The sequence below is a fragment of the Trematomus bernacchii genome, unplaced genomic scaffold (assembly GCF_902827165.1).
Source record: "Trematomus bernacchii unplaced genomic scaffold, fTreBer1.1, whole genome shotgun sequence".
NCBI classification, from domain to species: Eukaryota; Metazoa; Chordata; class Actinopteri; order Perciformes; family Nototheniidae; genus Trematomus; species Trematomus bernacchii.
In genome coordinates, this window is record NW_022987727.1 from 540,345 (window position 1) to 556,093 (window position 15,749).

General features: G+C 42.0%; 1 protein-coding gene across 2 annotated transcripts; it reads left to right on the plus strand.

Moving 5' to 3' along the window:
• The first annotated feature begins 1,142 nt into the window (after positions 1 to 1,142).
• cttnbp2nlb (CTTNBP2 N-terminal like b) lies at positions 1,143 to 15,575 on the plus strand. Of its 2 annotated transcripts, XM_034144655.1 has the most exons (6): positions 1,143 to 1,249; positions 2,705 to 2,813; positions 3,237 to 3,344; positions 10,861 to 11,112; positions 11,854 to 11,961; positions 13,158 to 15,575. In XM_034144655.1, the coding sequence occupies exons 2-6, from the start codon at positions 2,763 to 2,765 to the stop codon at positions 14,454 to 14,456; spliced, it is 1,818 nt and encodes a 605-aa protein (XP_034000546.1). In that variant the 5' UTR covers positions 1,143 to 1,249; positions 2,705 to 2,762; the 3' UTR covers positions 14,457 to 15,575. The 2 variants fall into 2 exon arrangements, with proteins under 2 accessions (XP_034000546.1, XP_034000547.1); XM_034144656.1 differs by lacking the exon at positions 2,705 to 2,813 and having other exon boundaries at positions 1,146 to 1,249.
• The last annotated feature ends 174 nt before the right edge of the window (positions 15,576 to 15,749 follow it).

Here is a 15,749-nt window from a genome sequence, read left to right on the forward strand (position 1 = left end):
ATTAAAAGCCAGTGAAGTACAGGTGAAAGGGTACTCTCACATGATAAACGATGACAGGTGAACAATAAAACACAAGCAGAGGCACATAGCACATAAAAACGGTCTTGCAGTGCTTTACATCATTCAAATTATGATAGGCATTCATACATGAAGAAACATGAGGCTGAACTTTGACGGAAATACCATTTTCAGAGTCTCAAGGGTAGGTACCAGCAGTCTCTTACTTACACGCTATCGTGGGAATATTTCAGCAACAATGACTTTGCACAATTTAGAGCAGATCCCTTAAGAAAAACATCTTGTCTATGAGGTTCCTTCTATGAAGACCCGGTCTAAAAATGGTAGTAACAAAAGAAGTATAGAGTGAACATTGACTCTTCTTTGACAACCCTCTCCCTATCCTATTTCAATAAATAATTGGCGTTGTTTTAAATGACCTGACACTCCCATATTGTTGGACAATATCAGCACACTATTTGAAAACAGGGTTTTAATGTGGGACTTCACAGCATTTCTGGCCTACAGATGGACATACATCAACTCAAATAAAACTTTAGAACTTTATTATTATTATTATTATTAAACTTTAGGTGTGAATAGAGCATACTGTAGGCTTGGAGACATCAGGTGGTGTTAGGTTGTAAATGCTGTAATTTGGACGTTAGGGGGCGTTAAAACACTGAGAGACGATGCAAGTCCTCTCTCCTCACACGAGGCGTCCATATTTAGGGGAGTTTTAAGAAATAACCTGAAATAACCTAAATCCTATTAGTAATTTAACGGATTGTCTGTGTGCTATAATGTTATAATCAATTTAATATTTTAATGTAGCTTTTGATTGCAAACTACTCAGTTGGAGCACACTCATACTATTGTCACTAATCATTTACTATCACAACTACTCAACATGCACCTATAGTATGCCATGATTAGACCAAATGTACCAAATTACGCTAAGAAACAGTCATGTGTAGAAATCAACACTGGACGTCCGAAACAAAGAGGTTTATCCCAGAGACTCAGGGACGCCCTAATCCCCGCCCCCTAGCGAAATGCCATCCAGCCATTGGTCCGATTGTTACACTACGCCACTTTGATTGGCTGGCGGCCTCGTCGTTGAATGTCTGTTGTTTGCACTCGCCTGAGAGCCAGGGCGCTGTGACAGTGGACTGCTTTGATTCATGCTGTTGTGGAGCCTCCTTTTTGGATTTGGAGAACAATTAATGCGGCCAGAACTGAGCGCATGAAGGTATGTTTACACGGGAGGTTGTGGGAATAATTGCTACATGTCTTCCACAAATTAAGTCTCTAATATAGTCGGGCTTTTTTGAGTAAAAAAAGGTCAAATTCAAAAGTCCATAGACAGGTTTTTGACCCAACCTATTTGCTCGTAGTGCATGGTGCTTGTCATTTCTGGTTAAGTGAAACTTTACAGCCGCCAACTAGTCAGTACTTTGCACTAAAACCTATTGCTAAAGTACATTTAGAAAGACAGATAATAGCAACAATCGCTGAGAACCACGGGTCTTATGTTGAGTTCATTTTCAGGGTAATGGGTGTGATTACTTCAGTAATATTGATGCAGTATTGATTTTACCATCATCACTGCAGGCAATCTATATGAATGATAGCTAATGTGTTGTTTTTGTGATGTCTATATGACTTTGCAATTGAAGTTAATGTTTCCAACACGGGAAATAATGACAGTCCCTTGTGTCAGACAAAGGCCTAAGACGGCAGGTGGATCCTCTGCTGTTCCTGAGCAACCGCTGCGATCATTAGTTTGGTTTGAACACAATGTGCAATCTGTCTTGCACATTGAGCACAGATCCTTCCTGGTTAATGAGCCAGGATAAGTTAAGTTTAATCCATGCTTTGTGTACTACTGAGAGAAAAGATTACCATAAAGAAAATAAGTGAACTGTGTCCTCCTAGTGCACACAAGCATGGAAACACTCACCAAAGACAAATTAGCTGTAATGCTGTCCTATTTAGACTTTTTTATTTTGCTCGATCATCATGTGATGAGATGCATGGATGAACCATATATCATTGCAATACTGTAAGATGTTTACATTGGGCGGTTATGAGTTCATCACAAAGCCACACTGCAACTTTGCCATATGAAACCATGCAGGCTAGAGAGTTGGATTCAGGGATTTACTATTCACTGATACTTCCCATGGTGTGGGCATCCCTGGAATGTAGACATTATTTTCCATGGACACTGATTTACAGATATCGGGTGACACATAGAGTTTTGCCTTGACAGCCAACAGCTCAAACACACTCTTATATCTGTGTGTGTGTGTGTGTTGCTTTGCTGTGAATGTGTGGTGAGCCACAGAATGCACCGAGGTATTTGAATGCTGCAGCAGGAAAGTAAACAGTAGCCAACATTCTCTATTAGAGAAGAGGAGAAGTTTGTTCAAAGGGAGGATGAAGACGGTTGCTTTAACTTTTGGTACTGAGGAGGGACAAATTCAAGTTAAAATCTGAACAAATTAGCGGAAAAACATTTTTAAAAAAGCAGGGCATAATGGTCACTAAATGGTTATCTGACTAACCAGCTTGCTTGTATTTTGTCAAACACATGATTAACACTCTTAGGAGCAGCCCACCATTATGAGGCACTGATAATAACCTGAAAGCAACTTCAACAACGATGAAGTCAACTGTGTTTTGTCTTTCTCTTAATTTTAAGGATGACATCAGCTGTGTGAAGTGTGTTGTGGCCCTATGACTATGACTGGACCTAGCTGATGAATCACAGGACACAGTGGATGGAGTGCGGGATGGCTAATACCTTAAAAGTGTGTGCAAATAAGATGTTTCAAACATCTCATTCACCTTAAAACAAATACAATCTTTACTATGGGGACCGAATACAGCAACTGTCCTCAGTCCCTCAGCAACTTAACATGCAGATATGCTAATGACTTCCTGTTTATAACCCTGGGCACAACACAGTGAGGCCAAAGATGGGACCCAAAATCCCATCCTAAACACGCTCTGTGCGACTCACTGACAAAATGCTCTCAGAAAAGTCACTAACGCTAGCACTAAGTGTACCGCTTCACATAAATCCATTTATAACAGCCAGTCACATTTTAATTTCTTGACTAAGCAGATCATTTTCATTGAATTTTAAGTACATTTTATTCCTTTGCTTTATAAAAACAACCAGTAAGAATATGTCTCTTACATATTCCCTCTCCCTCCCTCTGTGTCCTCAGGATGAGAAGATGAATGTGGAGGCTCTAAGCAGAGGAGAGCTGCTGACTCTCCTCAGTGTCCTGGAGGGAGAGCTGGAGGCCCAGGATGTGGTCATACATGCCCTCAGAGTGAGTATTGACACTTTCATACACATTGCAGAACACCTCACATGCATTTGGGAGCAGTCATACGTAATAAAAGCTGAAAAACAATATTAAAGCCGTCCTAGCAACCTATTAAAAAAACACGCTTGTTTGCTTGCCTTTACACTAAAATGAACCTGTCAGCATTACACCCCCCAAAAAGAATGTGTGCTAGCAGGGAGGGGATGTGTAAACAGGAAACTAAGGAAACAGAGCTAGTAAAGACAATGGTGCAGGAGTCATTCTGGTTTCCCAGGCCTTTATTCCAACAGTTCACCAACGTTATTACTGCCTTAAACAGGATGTAGTCTACATTTCAAATTCTCATATTTTTCTTCCAATTTAGGCAATATTCAGAACTATATATGTCAACAGTTTTTGTCTTAACTATCAACATCTTTTCACATTTCTTTCAATCTGGGAAATTCCAATTGCTTCTGAACTGAAAGAATATTTGCCCTCGGCCATAGAGGAGGCTTTGCTGGCTGTTTGGCACCTCTCTTTGGGTACATACCTCAAACACTTGTTATCAGGCTTTCTCTGACAAATCAGCTGCATCCTACTGTGTTTCAAACTCTGAACAGACTAGGGCGATGTCTCGTCTTTCAATCCAATTGCACATTTTGAAAGCACCTTAGACACCCAACAACACATTTAAATTATACATCCCCAGTTTTGTCCAGCTCATTCATTCATATTCAAGTGAAAGGGCATAGCTTTCCTTCAGCTACAATGCTTTGCAGTGTTTGAGTCTAGTCTGATTGGCTCTCCCCGTGCCCCTGGCTGCTTTTCACACTCATGATCGCTGCAGCTGCTCCATGCTCGGATGAAGCTGCTTAGTCTCTGAATGCTTGACTCATTGTCTAAAGTAGTGATTCAGGCTGTGATGAGGACAAGTAGCAACCCTGACTGTCTAGTCTTAATGAACCGGCCTTGATAGGGATGTTTATCTAGCAAGTAAGTTAGGCTGTAATCATGAAATAATGTTCGTGCCAGGGCTTGAAGGAAAGCCGATCTTACATTACCAGCCCTGATGCATCTTAGATGGCAGTTTTCCAGATCTGATGCAGGCAGGGTTGGCCCCAAACGCTACGCACACGCACATAAGTTCCCCTTAGGACAAATGTACAGTCGCCATGCTGTCTGTACTTATTCATCTTTCTGTATCTTTAACCGCTTTTTACCCTCTTCCTCCATTCCTCCTTCCTCACACACAGCGACATTACGGGGGGTCTTTCATCTTTACCATGACCTGTGTCCTATCTGCCCACTCATTCACTCACACACACGCTCTGGTGGTCTCTGGTGGGCCAGTTACAGGCTGCAGTGTTTATTATGGAGAGGATGTAAAGAGTTGTAGGCTCAAATCACTGACTTCCCTTGTTCCCACTGGGGGCTTGTACTACGGTTTTACTGACTGGTCGAAGATAGGGCAGATTGTGTGTAGCCATGGGGCTAGGTCAGGGGTTGATAGCAGAATAATGTGTCCAATATTGAGCTCTGTCTGACTGTGTATTGATTTTCCACCCAGAAGGTCGGATTGTAATGTCAGTCTTTTCTGTTTTTCATTTTCCAACTGTGACTTTTTACTGATTCTTGATATTCCATAGTGTTTTTTTCTTCCATCTAGAGTTCTCTTCTGGCATTGTCAGCTAACATGCCACATTTACCACAATCAGTATGTGTCAATAATGTTAACTTGAGGACAGTTGAGAAAGTTAAAACAGCACTTAAATTCTCGCCTCTCTTTTCCCAAACTTTAAATATTTTCTCTCCTCCGCAGCAAGTACTTGGGATTCCTTTAGATTGCTTGGGACAACCGCATTCAGATGCCTTTTTAACCCTTCCTTTACACGACACCTCTAAAAAGTTGAATCTGTGTCAGTGTTTGCTTACTTTTATGGTGGCGTCACCTTTGGGACATGTCTCTACAGATTCCTGATTGTACTGTTTTTAGTTCTCATAACGAAGGAGACAGAGTAGCAGTTTTACTTGAGGGTACATTCCTGAGAACATGACACTAGAAACAGGTCGTGCAGTTCTACAGGAGTGGCGTATCTTATGAGTTGATGATTGTCTATATCTATACAGGAACTAATTCTATTATTATTTTCGCTCTGTCAGGCATACATGGCATTAATCCAACATAGAAAACATTCCAGTAGCTCAAAGGAATGACAGTTAGAGAAAGGAAAACAGACCTGCCTTTTAAATTCTCAGTGGTGGAGCAGTCTTTTGTGATTGTTATGCACGACTTTCGAGGTGCCAAATAAACACAGAGAGAAGCAAACTTGTGACACTGATATCAAAATATTTCTTAGGTTTGTTCTTGAGTACCTTTGGCTGTGAAACAAATATGGCCACTTGAAAATGGATTGAACCGTTTTTGTTTTGGTTAAAATGTTGCAGTCATGTTGAGCAGGGCCAGTCTTGTTTTCCATATGATGTCATATCCTGTAATCCTAAAATGCTTTGTCTATTTTGGCAGGCTGACATGATTTCCTGACTCCATAAAACAATAGGGCCTGGTTAGAGTGTGCTGTTCAGATAAGATTGTATATTCTGTTCCTGTACAAAAATCACTCCCTAAATTGGACATGTTTCTAGAGATGGCTAAGGGTAAAATATGATAAAAATCAACACAAACCTCAGAGAGGGTGCCCTTAAAAGCATAGCATTAGCTATTATAAGACTGTAATGCACAGTCGTCTATGATGACAGTGAAGTGCTTCCACATCAACTGCCTAAGGCCTGCGAGTGTAAAGCTTCCTGACCTGAATATGCCGACATGACTGGTCAAACTTTCTTTTATTCTGTTGCTTTTGCTAAGATCAAGTTCTAACCTGCACATAGCACATCACACACTTAATTTACATCAAATATTAGTCCATGTGAGAAATAAATCGGGTACTTTATTTCCTAAGTTAAGATTCCTTTTTATGGCAGCCTGTCTTATCCCTTGACCCAGCTCAAAATAAGGATCATATCTGTTATGGTAACGAGCTCCACCCTAAGCCCCTATTTGCACTGAACACGAGAGTATTTGCTTGCTACAAATAGAATAGTGATATAAGTCGTCAGTCATCATAGATAAGAAAATCACTGCTTCTCAAAGCAGTTCTTGTTGACATTTGTAACATAAATCAGTTTAATTTTTGACTCAGTTGAGGAGGACTTCCTTACTTCCTTGTTCCACCCTAATGATTTGCTTCTCCAAAAGCATTGTCCGACCAAAGGGCAAGAGCACCTGCTCCCATGTTTCCTCAATAACCACTGATGATAGCAACTGGGGCGGTTAATCATTACTTGGAAGTTGTCTTGTTGCACAGCCCATAAAGTAAAGTAAGGTTTGGTTTGGCGTCTTCCCAGTTATCTTCCCAGTGCTGTCTGTGGTAAATGTGTGGGTGGGAGGTGTGGAAGATGCAGCCAAAGCCTTAAGCACACACCTTAGCACTTTAAAAAGCACAAACTTAAAACTCTTTTTCTCTCTCTTGTCTCTGTTTCTTGCTCCCTTTTATTTGTCTTTCTTTTGCTGAGCATGTTTTGCAAATATGTCACTGGGGCAGGCCCCCTGTACAAATTGCAGCTATTGTATCTGGAGCCCATGTTTTGTCTGTTATGGTAAATATGGGGAAAAAAGCCCCTTTCAGTACAAAAACATTATTTCCCCCTGAGGTTCTCTTTCTATTACTAACTATGTTTTGCTCTCTGAGATATTTGCACGAGACCCCAGGTTTTCTTTTTCAAACTGATATTCCTTACACATTTTCTAAACCCAGTTCTTTCCTTAAACTGAACTTTCTTGACAGTATTTGAATGGTACACATTTGTAATATTTTAAAGAAAAATAATACAATCAAATAAATGATGGATGTTATGCACTACAAATGTCTAATTGTATACCGATTAAGCTTACAAAACATTCTGGTACAAACAACCTGGTACTGTTAATGTATTGTTAGTACAACAGTATCTGCTCGTTTATGGGACAAATATGACTGCTCTCAGTTCATTGGAGTAAGTGTTTATGTGAAGAGATGTAAGGATCTACTAATAAATACTTTTTGAATTACTATGTGAAAGTTGTAAGACCCACAGATGATATCAACAAACTCTCTGGCACTATACTATAGCTTCTCAACAATAATACTATTTTGGCTTTACGGCCCATAATTCTCACACATTTGTGTCTAAACTTTTACATTTCCTCCATGTGGCCAAATATCCATTTATGTATCTTTAAGTCAGTACATTTGCAATATGTGTTATCCCAAGACAATACTACATACTGTTATTCTGTCAGTGTTGTGTAGCTGGTTAGCTAGCCATTAGTCTGTCACTCCAAACTTCCTTTGAAATGCTCAAACTAAATAAGACTTGCACACTGATGGGTTGGTATAAAATATGTTTTTTTTAATATTTCTTAAGGTATATTTGACATTTACTCAACTAGTGCCTTATGGAAATACTTCATAGCACGCAGTTCAGACGTAGTTTTGTACAGCTTGTACTTATTCAAGAATTTAAATGAGTGAACTCCATCTTATGAGGACTACAAGCATAAGCTTTTAGTCTGTCTGTACTTATGGACTCTGTGTCACTCATTTCTAATTTTTACGAGTTCTCCCAGACTGTTGATGCTATATGACCAGAACCAACACAATGGGGTCAGAGCTCTTTGTGTGTGTTTGAGTTCGCAGCTTCACCAGCTCTGTTAAATCAGATGTGACCGCCAGTGGATTGATACCGCTCACCTGCCAAGGCCTGTTATTCAGCACGGCTGACAAGTGGTCCATTGACTAAATGTCCTTTTCCACTATTAAGTAGAGCAGAGTAGTTGTCCTCTCCCCAGAAGAAAAACTGCACTGCTAACATCTTACTTCCTCATCCAAGAAAACACTGAAGCTAGGGACATAAATCTGAAGAGGATCCAACACTAAAGAGTCTGCAGCTGCTGACCTAGTGTCATCTTTTGTTCTCCACTTTCTTTGCTTCACATTAGAGCCTACCTCCTCTCATAGTCTTAGACAGTTACATGATATTAAATCAAGATTCTTGATAAATGAATATAACATAATATAACTAATAATAAAATAAGTAATAAAGGTAAAATGTGGGAACATCCCAATGTATTGTCCTCCTATACGGTAACACTAGCACAAGCCTTCAATTCTAACAAAGACTTTCATATTTGACAGGTCTGGTCCTGCTGTCCTTTTGTCTCTGTGTGTCTCACTGTTTCTCTTAAGAGAGGAACTAATTCACCACATACTTTTCCCATAAACCCCCTCTGCAAAGCTTCAGGATGAAAAACGTTACCCTGGAGACAGTCGGTTATGCGAAAAACCTTATGCAGCATGGTGTGCAAACAAATGCCAGCAGCATGCTCATTGCTCAGATGCTCATTCGTGCTCATTTTGAATGCAATTCATGTCAGATTAAGGGCCAAACTGTACATTTGTAACAGGAGATGTACCATTTAGAGTTGCTGCCTTCATTGTCTGACGGCCATTATAGAGGATCTCTAAGGAAACAGGACTCCCTGGTTCTTTTCAGCTCACACAAGAGATGATTGTATCCTGGGGCTGTAGGTAACGGACTAACAGAATTGTTCCAGGTGAAAAGCATCAGGTTGTCTTTCACACGTCGTTACAGCTGCGGGAATGCATTAGGGGATACAATCTGTTGAAGAGGGTAATGCTCAAACAAGCTGTAGCACACCACTTTCCATAGCTCTCACATGGCATGATATTTGAGATGAATTCTTGATCTGAATTCAAAAACAGAATTATTGATTATGAAACAGGGAGTAACAGCATGTCATTTATTCCTTCCCACCCATAGTTGTGGAGACATTTGTCATCAGTAGTTCCAGCTCAGCCTTACAGCAGAGAGGGTTTGCTTGTTGTGCCCTTTCATAAAGGAAGGCACACTCTGTCATTATGATCCAAACTATCCCGGGAAAACCATGGGAGACCAGTCCCTAGGCAAGGACTGCCTCCATTGCACACACAACCACACACAACCACACACAACCACACACAGACAATCCAATCTCAGGCTGCCCTTAATGGTCTGTTTAAACAGCCATTTAACACAGGAAGCTACAGTTTTGTCTCAGCTTGATGAAGAAGCTTCACTTTCAAAGACCAGCCCTAAACACATGCACACAACCACAGGTAAACATGCACACCCATATTAAGATAAAAAGGGAGGGGAAAAGACACAGAGATACTACCCACACATGCGTACCCATCCTAACATGCACACTGAAGCCTTCTGGGTCAGACATGGAGACAATGCCTAAGACTCAAGGCATTGAGACAGCGTCTTTGTTCAAGTCCTGTAATCTCCTCACTGAGGGTCACATTCTTTGTTCAGCCAGAGAAAAGAGCCTCAAATACAGCCTGCCTACTGATGCCCTCTGGGTGTATATGTGTGTATTTGTGTTGTTCAGAGCGTGTGAGAAAAAAGACTGACAGAGAGGCGGAAGTAGAGAGAGGCATTTTTTCTAAGAAATGGTGATGAACAGGCAGAGGAATGCGGTGCCATGCGTGTTTGGGCAGGGAGACGAAGGGGGGCCAGAGTACCGGGGTGTCTGATGAGGATTGGAGGGGGAGACAGTGACGGGTGTCCTGCAGGCACGTGGTGTGAACTCTGTGGCTTGTGCTGACATCACTAACGCCGCCAGCTGACCCTGCATGCCTCGAGAAATCAAACGTACTCACTGTATGTCGTTAATGAGACCTCGGGATGATGTATCGGGGAGACCCAGAGTGAGGTCAACTATCACGTGTCACATCATTTTAGCCTGTTTCTCTCAAACAAGCTGGCACAGTCTATGGTTAATGGACACTAGTTTATTCGCCCGCAATATTCTTCTCCCTCAGCATCTCCTTGATGTTGTGCTGTCATTTATTATTGGATTATTTTGCTTTTGGGTTAGGTATATCCTAAACTCTCCATTAAAAATAGCTCTGTGTATGTCTTATTTAATGGCCAGGTCCTTCACCCCTACATCCCTGGGGAGGAGTTAACATCTGCCCCTGGTGGGGGTTGGACAGGCTCTTTGTGTTTAGGTTGAAGGGAAATACCATCTGCTTGTGCTCACACTGACAATCACACTAACATCACTTCATGCAGATTTCCTGTACACACATTTACTAATGAGTCAATGTTTGATGGTGTTATGCTCCAAAACGTTATTTCCCTGAAAGTCAATCTATCTCCAAAGTTCACTCAGTATGTTTGTGATGAGTTACTGTGTGTTTTTCTTGGCTGTTAGGCCCCATGTCTTTTTCTTGACACATGTTTCTGGTGCTGCAATGCAGAAACTAGGCCTTTTTAATAAAATCACATTGTTCACTCTTTTTAGTCGGGAAAGAACGCCGCAGGTAGAAATAATACACAGCTGCACTTGCCTTGATCTAATCCAGCACCTGATGCTAATGGGACAGCCTAACAGTACCATTACGTGTGCTCTATGTTTGTGTGTATCTAGGCTCAGCACAGAGATACTTTCGTCCAGCAGCGTTATGGCCAGTATGACCTCAGCGATCCATTCCTGGCCCTGCAGCGGGACAGCGAGGCGGATGAACGTGAAAACACGCTCTCCCAGCCTCAGGGACACATGCAGGGCCGGGCGGTGGGCCCCAACCCTCTGGCTGTGCTGAAACTGGTCATGGCTCACTGCAAGAGGATGCAGGAGAGGATGATGGGACAGCTGTCTGCTGCTGAGAGAAGACACAGGAGGGTGAGTAATACAGTCAGGAAACCATTCTATAGCTCATCGTCTTCAGTTCAGATGAGCGTGTCTGGACGATGCTGCTATCCCCAGAGTACCCAAGCAGTGTCACACTGGGGCTCACACAAAAGGCTTGTTGTGTATGAATGCATTTTTCTATTTGTCGACATGTTTGTCCCGTAGCCTTGGCTTGAGGGGAGTGAGGCAGACAGGCAACATCTGAATCCGGAGCTTAGATGGGGGCATATAGTGCTTTATCAAAGTTGAGCTCATAAATATCAACCTGATGACTCTGATGAGTAAACCTTATAAAAGTTGATAAAACTGACTAAACCTAGTAATGAAGAAGAGGTTCTGCTATGCAGGCTGTTTAGTTAGTGCACACCCGTCAAAGTAACAGTTGGAGCTTGGCACATGAAAAACTGAAATGCTTAAATGTTTTTGCATTATTATTATTATTATTTTGTATGAAATCACCAGCCCAACATAGTCTCAACCAGTGTCTTTGATTCTAAATGGATGTCTGTGAATATTTTTACTTTATGTTCCTCCCCAAAGTCAGATTTTCTTTGAGATTCTTCCTATAGTTGTATTGAATGTAACACTGTGTGAGGCAGGATCTAATCTAATAGAATGTTTTTTTAATTTTTTTAAAGAAACATTATTTGTTGATGAATGCATACGCTGAATCCTGCAACAAGAAAAACCTGTCTGCATGTCATGGGATTGAATTGTTCCACTGTGTGATAGATGATAGCTGATCTGGAGGAGGAGAAACGACGGCGGGCCCAGGAGTCAGCGCAGAGTGATGATTTCACCTTCATGCTGCGGACAGAAAGAGACAAACTGCTGCAACAGGTATGACTATGTGTAAAATATATCAAATGTACATGTACACCTGCAGTGTGTGTGTATGTATTTGTAGGTGTTTAGGTTTGGTTAAGTCTTAGCAATAACTGGTGATCACACTTCTCTCTTGCTGATATCCAAGCACATCTGGTTCAAGATATTTTTCCTTTCCCTCTTTCTCCTTCTTCTCTTTCCCTCTCCCCTGCCTGTTTGCACAGCGTCCTTTAGAGTAAAACCCAGCAACTGAGCAGGGAATCATCAGTACAGTTTATTGTGTGACTCAGTAGGGTGGAAAGGGCTTGGCCCGATAAAGTAACAACCCACGCAGGCACCCTTTTATGCACCACTACAGTACTGTTTCAAAGGAAAGAGAGGAGGAAGAGGCCATTGTTTAGTTGTCCAGCAGCCATGTGGCTTTATGGCCTCAGGAAACCTGAGATAATGGATGTCCATGTCTAATGCAAGGTCAGCTGGCGCACACATACTGTGAGCACACAATCAGCCACTATACAAACTTCATACAGGGGCTTTATGTAAGAAACGGTTCCTGAGTGTCTTCCTCAGGCTTCCTGACTGTGTTGTTTTTCTGTACATGTGTTTCATCACCTCTCCTTTCCATCGATAACTCATCAAAGCTTTCAGCCGCCCATTCACCGTCTAATGACCACACAGCAAACTAAACTTTCCATAAACATGCCGAGTAAGCAAATATGTATTTAACATGGCAAAACATGACCAAATGCTTCTTTCTGTTTCTCTTCTCATAGTGTCGTTCATCCCTTTTCCTAAATCCATAGTAATTTAGGTGTCCCAAATGCAATTAAAGTTGAATAGACAATAGGTACAGACTAGAAAGCCGACATTTTGATATGCATTGGGTCTAATAAATAATACATTTTACATATTGTATGCCATTTAATCTGTTTCAAATGAATGAATGAATAGGGGGATTCCCTTGGCAGTAGTTAAGTTCCATTTAAAAATAAACAGAAAAGACACTCAGTCACTTTTGACTTAATCATAGTTTGTATTTGCAATGGAATAAGTGCAAAATGCATACCAAAATGTTTACACTGAAACAAGGTAGGCGTTTTCTTCCTCTGTTGGATCCAATGTTACAAAGCAGTGTTCTTTTGCCTCCTTGTGGCCAAATGTGGAAAAGCTGCCTCACCTTTAATCTTTTATCTCTCTGACTCTTTCTCTAGTTGGAAGTGGAGTGTGCAACTGTGCGGAAGTTAGAGCAGCAACAAGCCGAGGCAGCGAGCCAGGTGGAGGAGTCACTGTCCCAGCAGCAACAGATCTCCTCGACCCTGACGCTGGAGCTCCAGAAAGCCAACAGCCAGGCACAGGAGGAGGCTCAGAAGGTCTCCCAACTTCACTCCTTACTCCAAGAGGAGTCCAGCGCCATGGAGAAGCTCCGTGGGGTTCTTGAAGAGGAGAAGAGCAGGGCAGAAGAGCTAGAGGCCCGGTCTGAGAGGCAGCTGACTGAGTTTAACACGGAACGAGAGCAGATGAAGGCCAGGATCAGCAAAGAGGAGGAGAGGAGTATGGAGCTCGAGAAACAGTTGGAGGAGTTGAGGAAGAGGTTGGCTGAAACTGGAGGGGGTAAAGAAAAGGCAAAGGAGGCTGAGGAGACAGAGGTGAAGGAATCTCTTTCCAAAATGATGTTGGTGTCCACTTCTGTTCAGACTGAGCCGGATGGAAAGATAACTGTCGCTCCTAAATCCTGCTCAGGGTCAAAGGTCAATGGGCATCACACTCAAAAAGAGACAGAGCCGGCACAGGAGGGAAGAGGAGCAGACAATGGAGGGGTGGTAGAGAATGGGGGTGGAGCACCTTTGCATTCCCCTCTTCCCCCTCACCCTCATCCTCACTCTCCGTCCAGCACAGCCTCCTCTTCCCTCTCTTCTTCTCCTATTTCCTCCCCTGTTCTTGCCAAGCGTCTGGGCAGCCCAGGCTTCCATCAGTCCTCCTACCAGGCCAGTGTGAACCAGCGATTCCACGCCGCCAGGCACAAGTTCCAGAGCCAGGCTGAGCTGGAGCATCAGCTGCATGGAGGCCCCCTTTCCCCCAGAGACCTCTCCCCCACCACCTCTTCCATCCCTCCCCCACTAGAGCACAGCTCGGCAAAGCAGCTGGCCCGCAACACCGTCACTCAGGTGCTGTCCCGTTTCACCAGCCAGCAGGCCGGCGTCAAGCTGGCACCAATCAGCAGCTCTCCTTTTGGTACAGACTACCGCAATCTAGCAGCATCTCCTCCTGGGGGAAGGTCTCCTTCTTCAGGGCCTTTATCTCCAGGCATCCGCTCCCCCCTCACTCCTCGCTCAGAGAGGACCCATCCTCCTCCAATCCCTCCCAAGAAACCAGGCATGAGTCCAACTCCAGGTTCTCCAATTCACTCAGCTCGGACCAGCCTCTTCCCCGAGCTGACGGGGAACTGCGGACACAGCAACAGCGGGCAGGAAGGAGCCAAGGAGCCTGACCTACTTTTATCTTCGAGCTAACAGCCAGATTCTACAAACGTACTTGTAAAAGAGTGAGGCCTACTGTACATCGACAGTTACTGTAATATTCACCTTTCTCAGCCCTCATACGCTCTTCATAGCACACTAAATCAGTAGTAGAGACACTTCAGAGCTGGACTGGTTCTGGGAGATGCATCACAGTCCTCCACACCCCTACCTCCATACCACACCCTGAGAAAAAAAGAACTATTTCAAATAAAATATAGTTTATTATGATTTTTCTTTAATCTGATTTAATATTTCTATTACCATTCCTGACTTTGTTTCTTGATCTAGATTTTTTTGTAAGTTTAAAGTTTTAGAATGAAAATATTTATCTTTTATTTTCCACACTCACCCTATAATAAGGGTGTTTAGAAATCGTATGTATGAAGAGAACAAGCTAAAGACCTGTTTGGTTTTCAAGAAAGAAACGTTAAAGAGGTTTCAAAGTACAACATTCCTTTTCTTTTTCTATAATGCTCAAATCGCCAGTCATTTTATAATCAAACAAGCCAAGACTTGAGTCAGAAGCAACACTGTATAGCAAGTAGGAGGGCTAACCTATATGGATGTAGAGTATAGAAAATGTTTAGATATCACCATGACACAGTAAACTATAGTGAGTCATTTATAAATGTTTTTCCAATGAATCCTTCTGCAGTTCCTGTTGAGATGGTCCATGCAAACACTATTATACTGTAAATAGTTTAAAGTTTATTTTAATTACCATCAGATTTTTTTCTATTACGTTAGTCATGAATACACTGAATCTTAAAAAGGGAGAGCACACTTTGTACTACATTACTATAATATATTGTATGTCTACAATTCATTTTTATATTCAGGGAAAGTAATGCCTTCTTTACCCAAACCAAGATGGACTATCATGCGATAACTCTTGGGGGATTTTCCATCAAGAACATGATGGGGACTTAAGGTTTGTATCTTGTTACTGCTAGTTTTTATAGTATCCGTCAAATGATTCAGTGTTGTCTTTTCCTTACAGCACTATGATGTACCTTTTTAGGTTTACTGTTCATTTCTGGATTTAAAATCAAGAATTGATTGAAAGTAACTGTTTCAAGCAATCAATTAAAAACTGTAGATTGATACACCGTTTGTCTGTGAAGGGCATCGTCCATCAGCTTTCTCAATAAATACACATATCATGAACACTTGCATCATCCAGTGCTGTTAATAAATACATTGACAATGCCTTAAAGCCAAGTGTGTCGAGGTGTTTCTGTTAAAACAGCTAGTAAAACAATCTTGATTAATACGCTATGTAAA

Coding starts and splice junctions, on each gene's coding strand:
- cttnbp2nlb (XM_034144655.1), top strand. CDS start 2,763: ATGAATCACAGGACACAGTGGATGGAGTGCGGGATGGCTAATACCTTA. Junction 11,113..11,853: donor CTGAGAGAAGACACAGGAGG/GTGAGTAATACA, acceptor ACTGTGTGATAG/ATGATAGCTGATCTGGAGGA. Junction 11,962..13,157: donor GAGACAAACTGCTGCAACAG/GTATGACTATGT, acceptor CTCTTTCTCTAG/TTGGAAGTGGAGTGTGCAAC.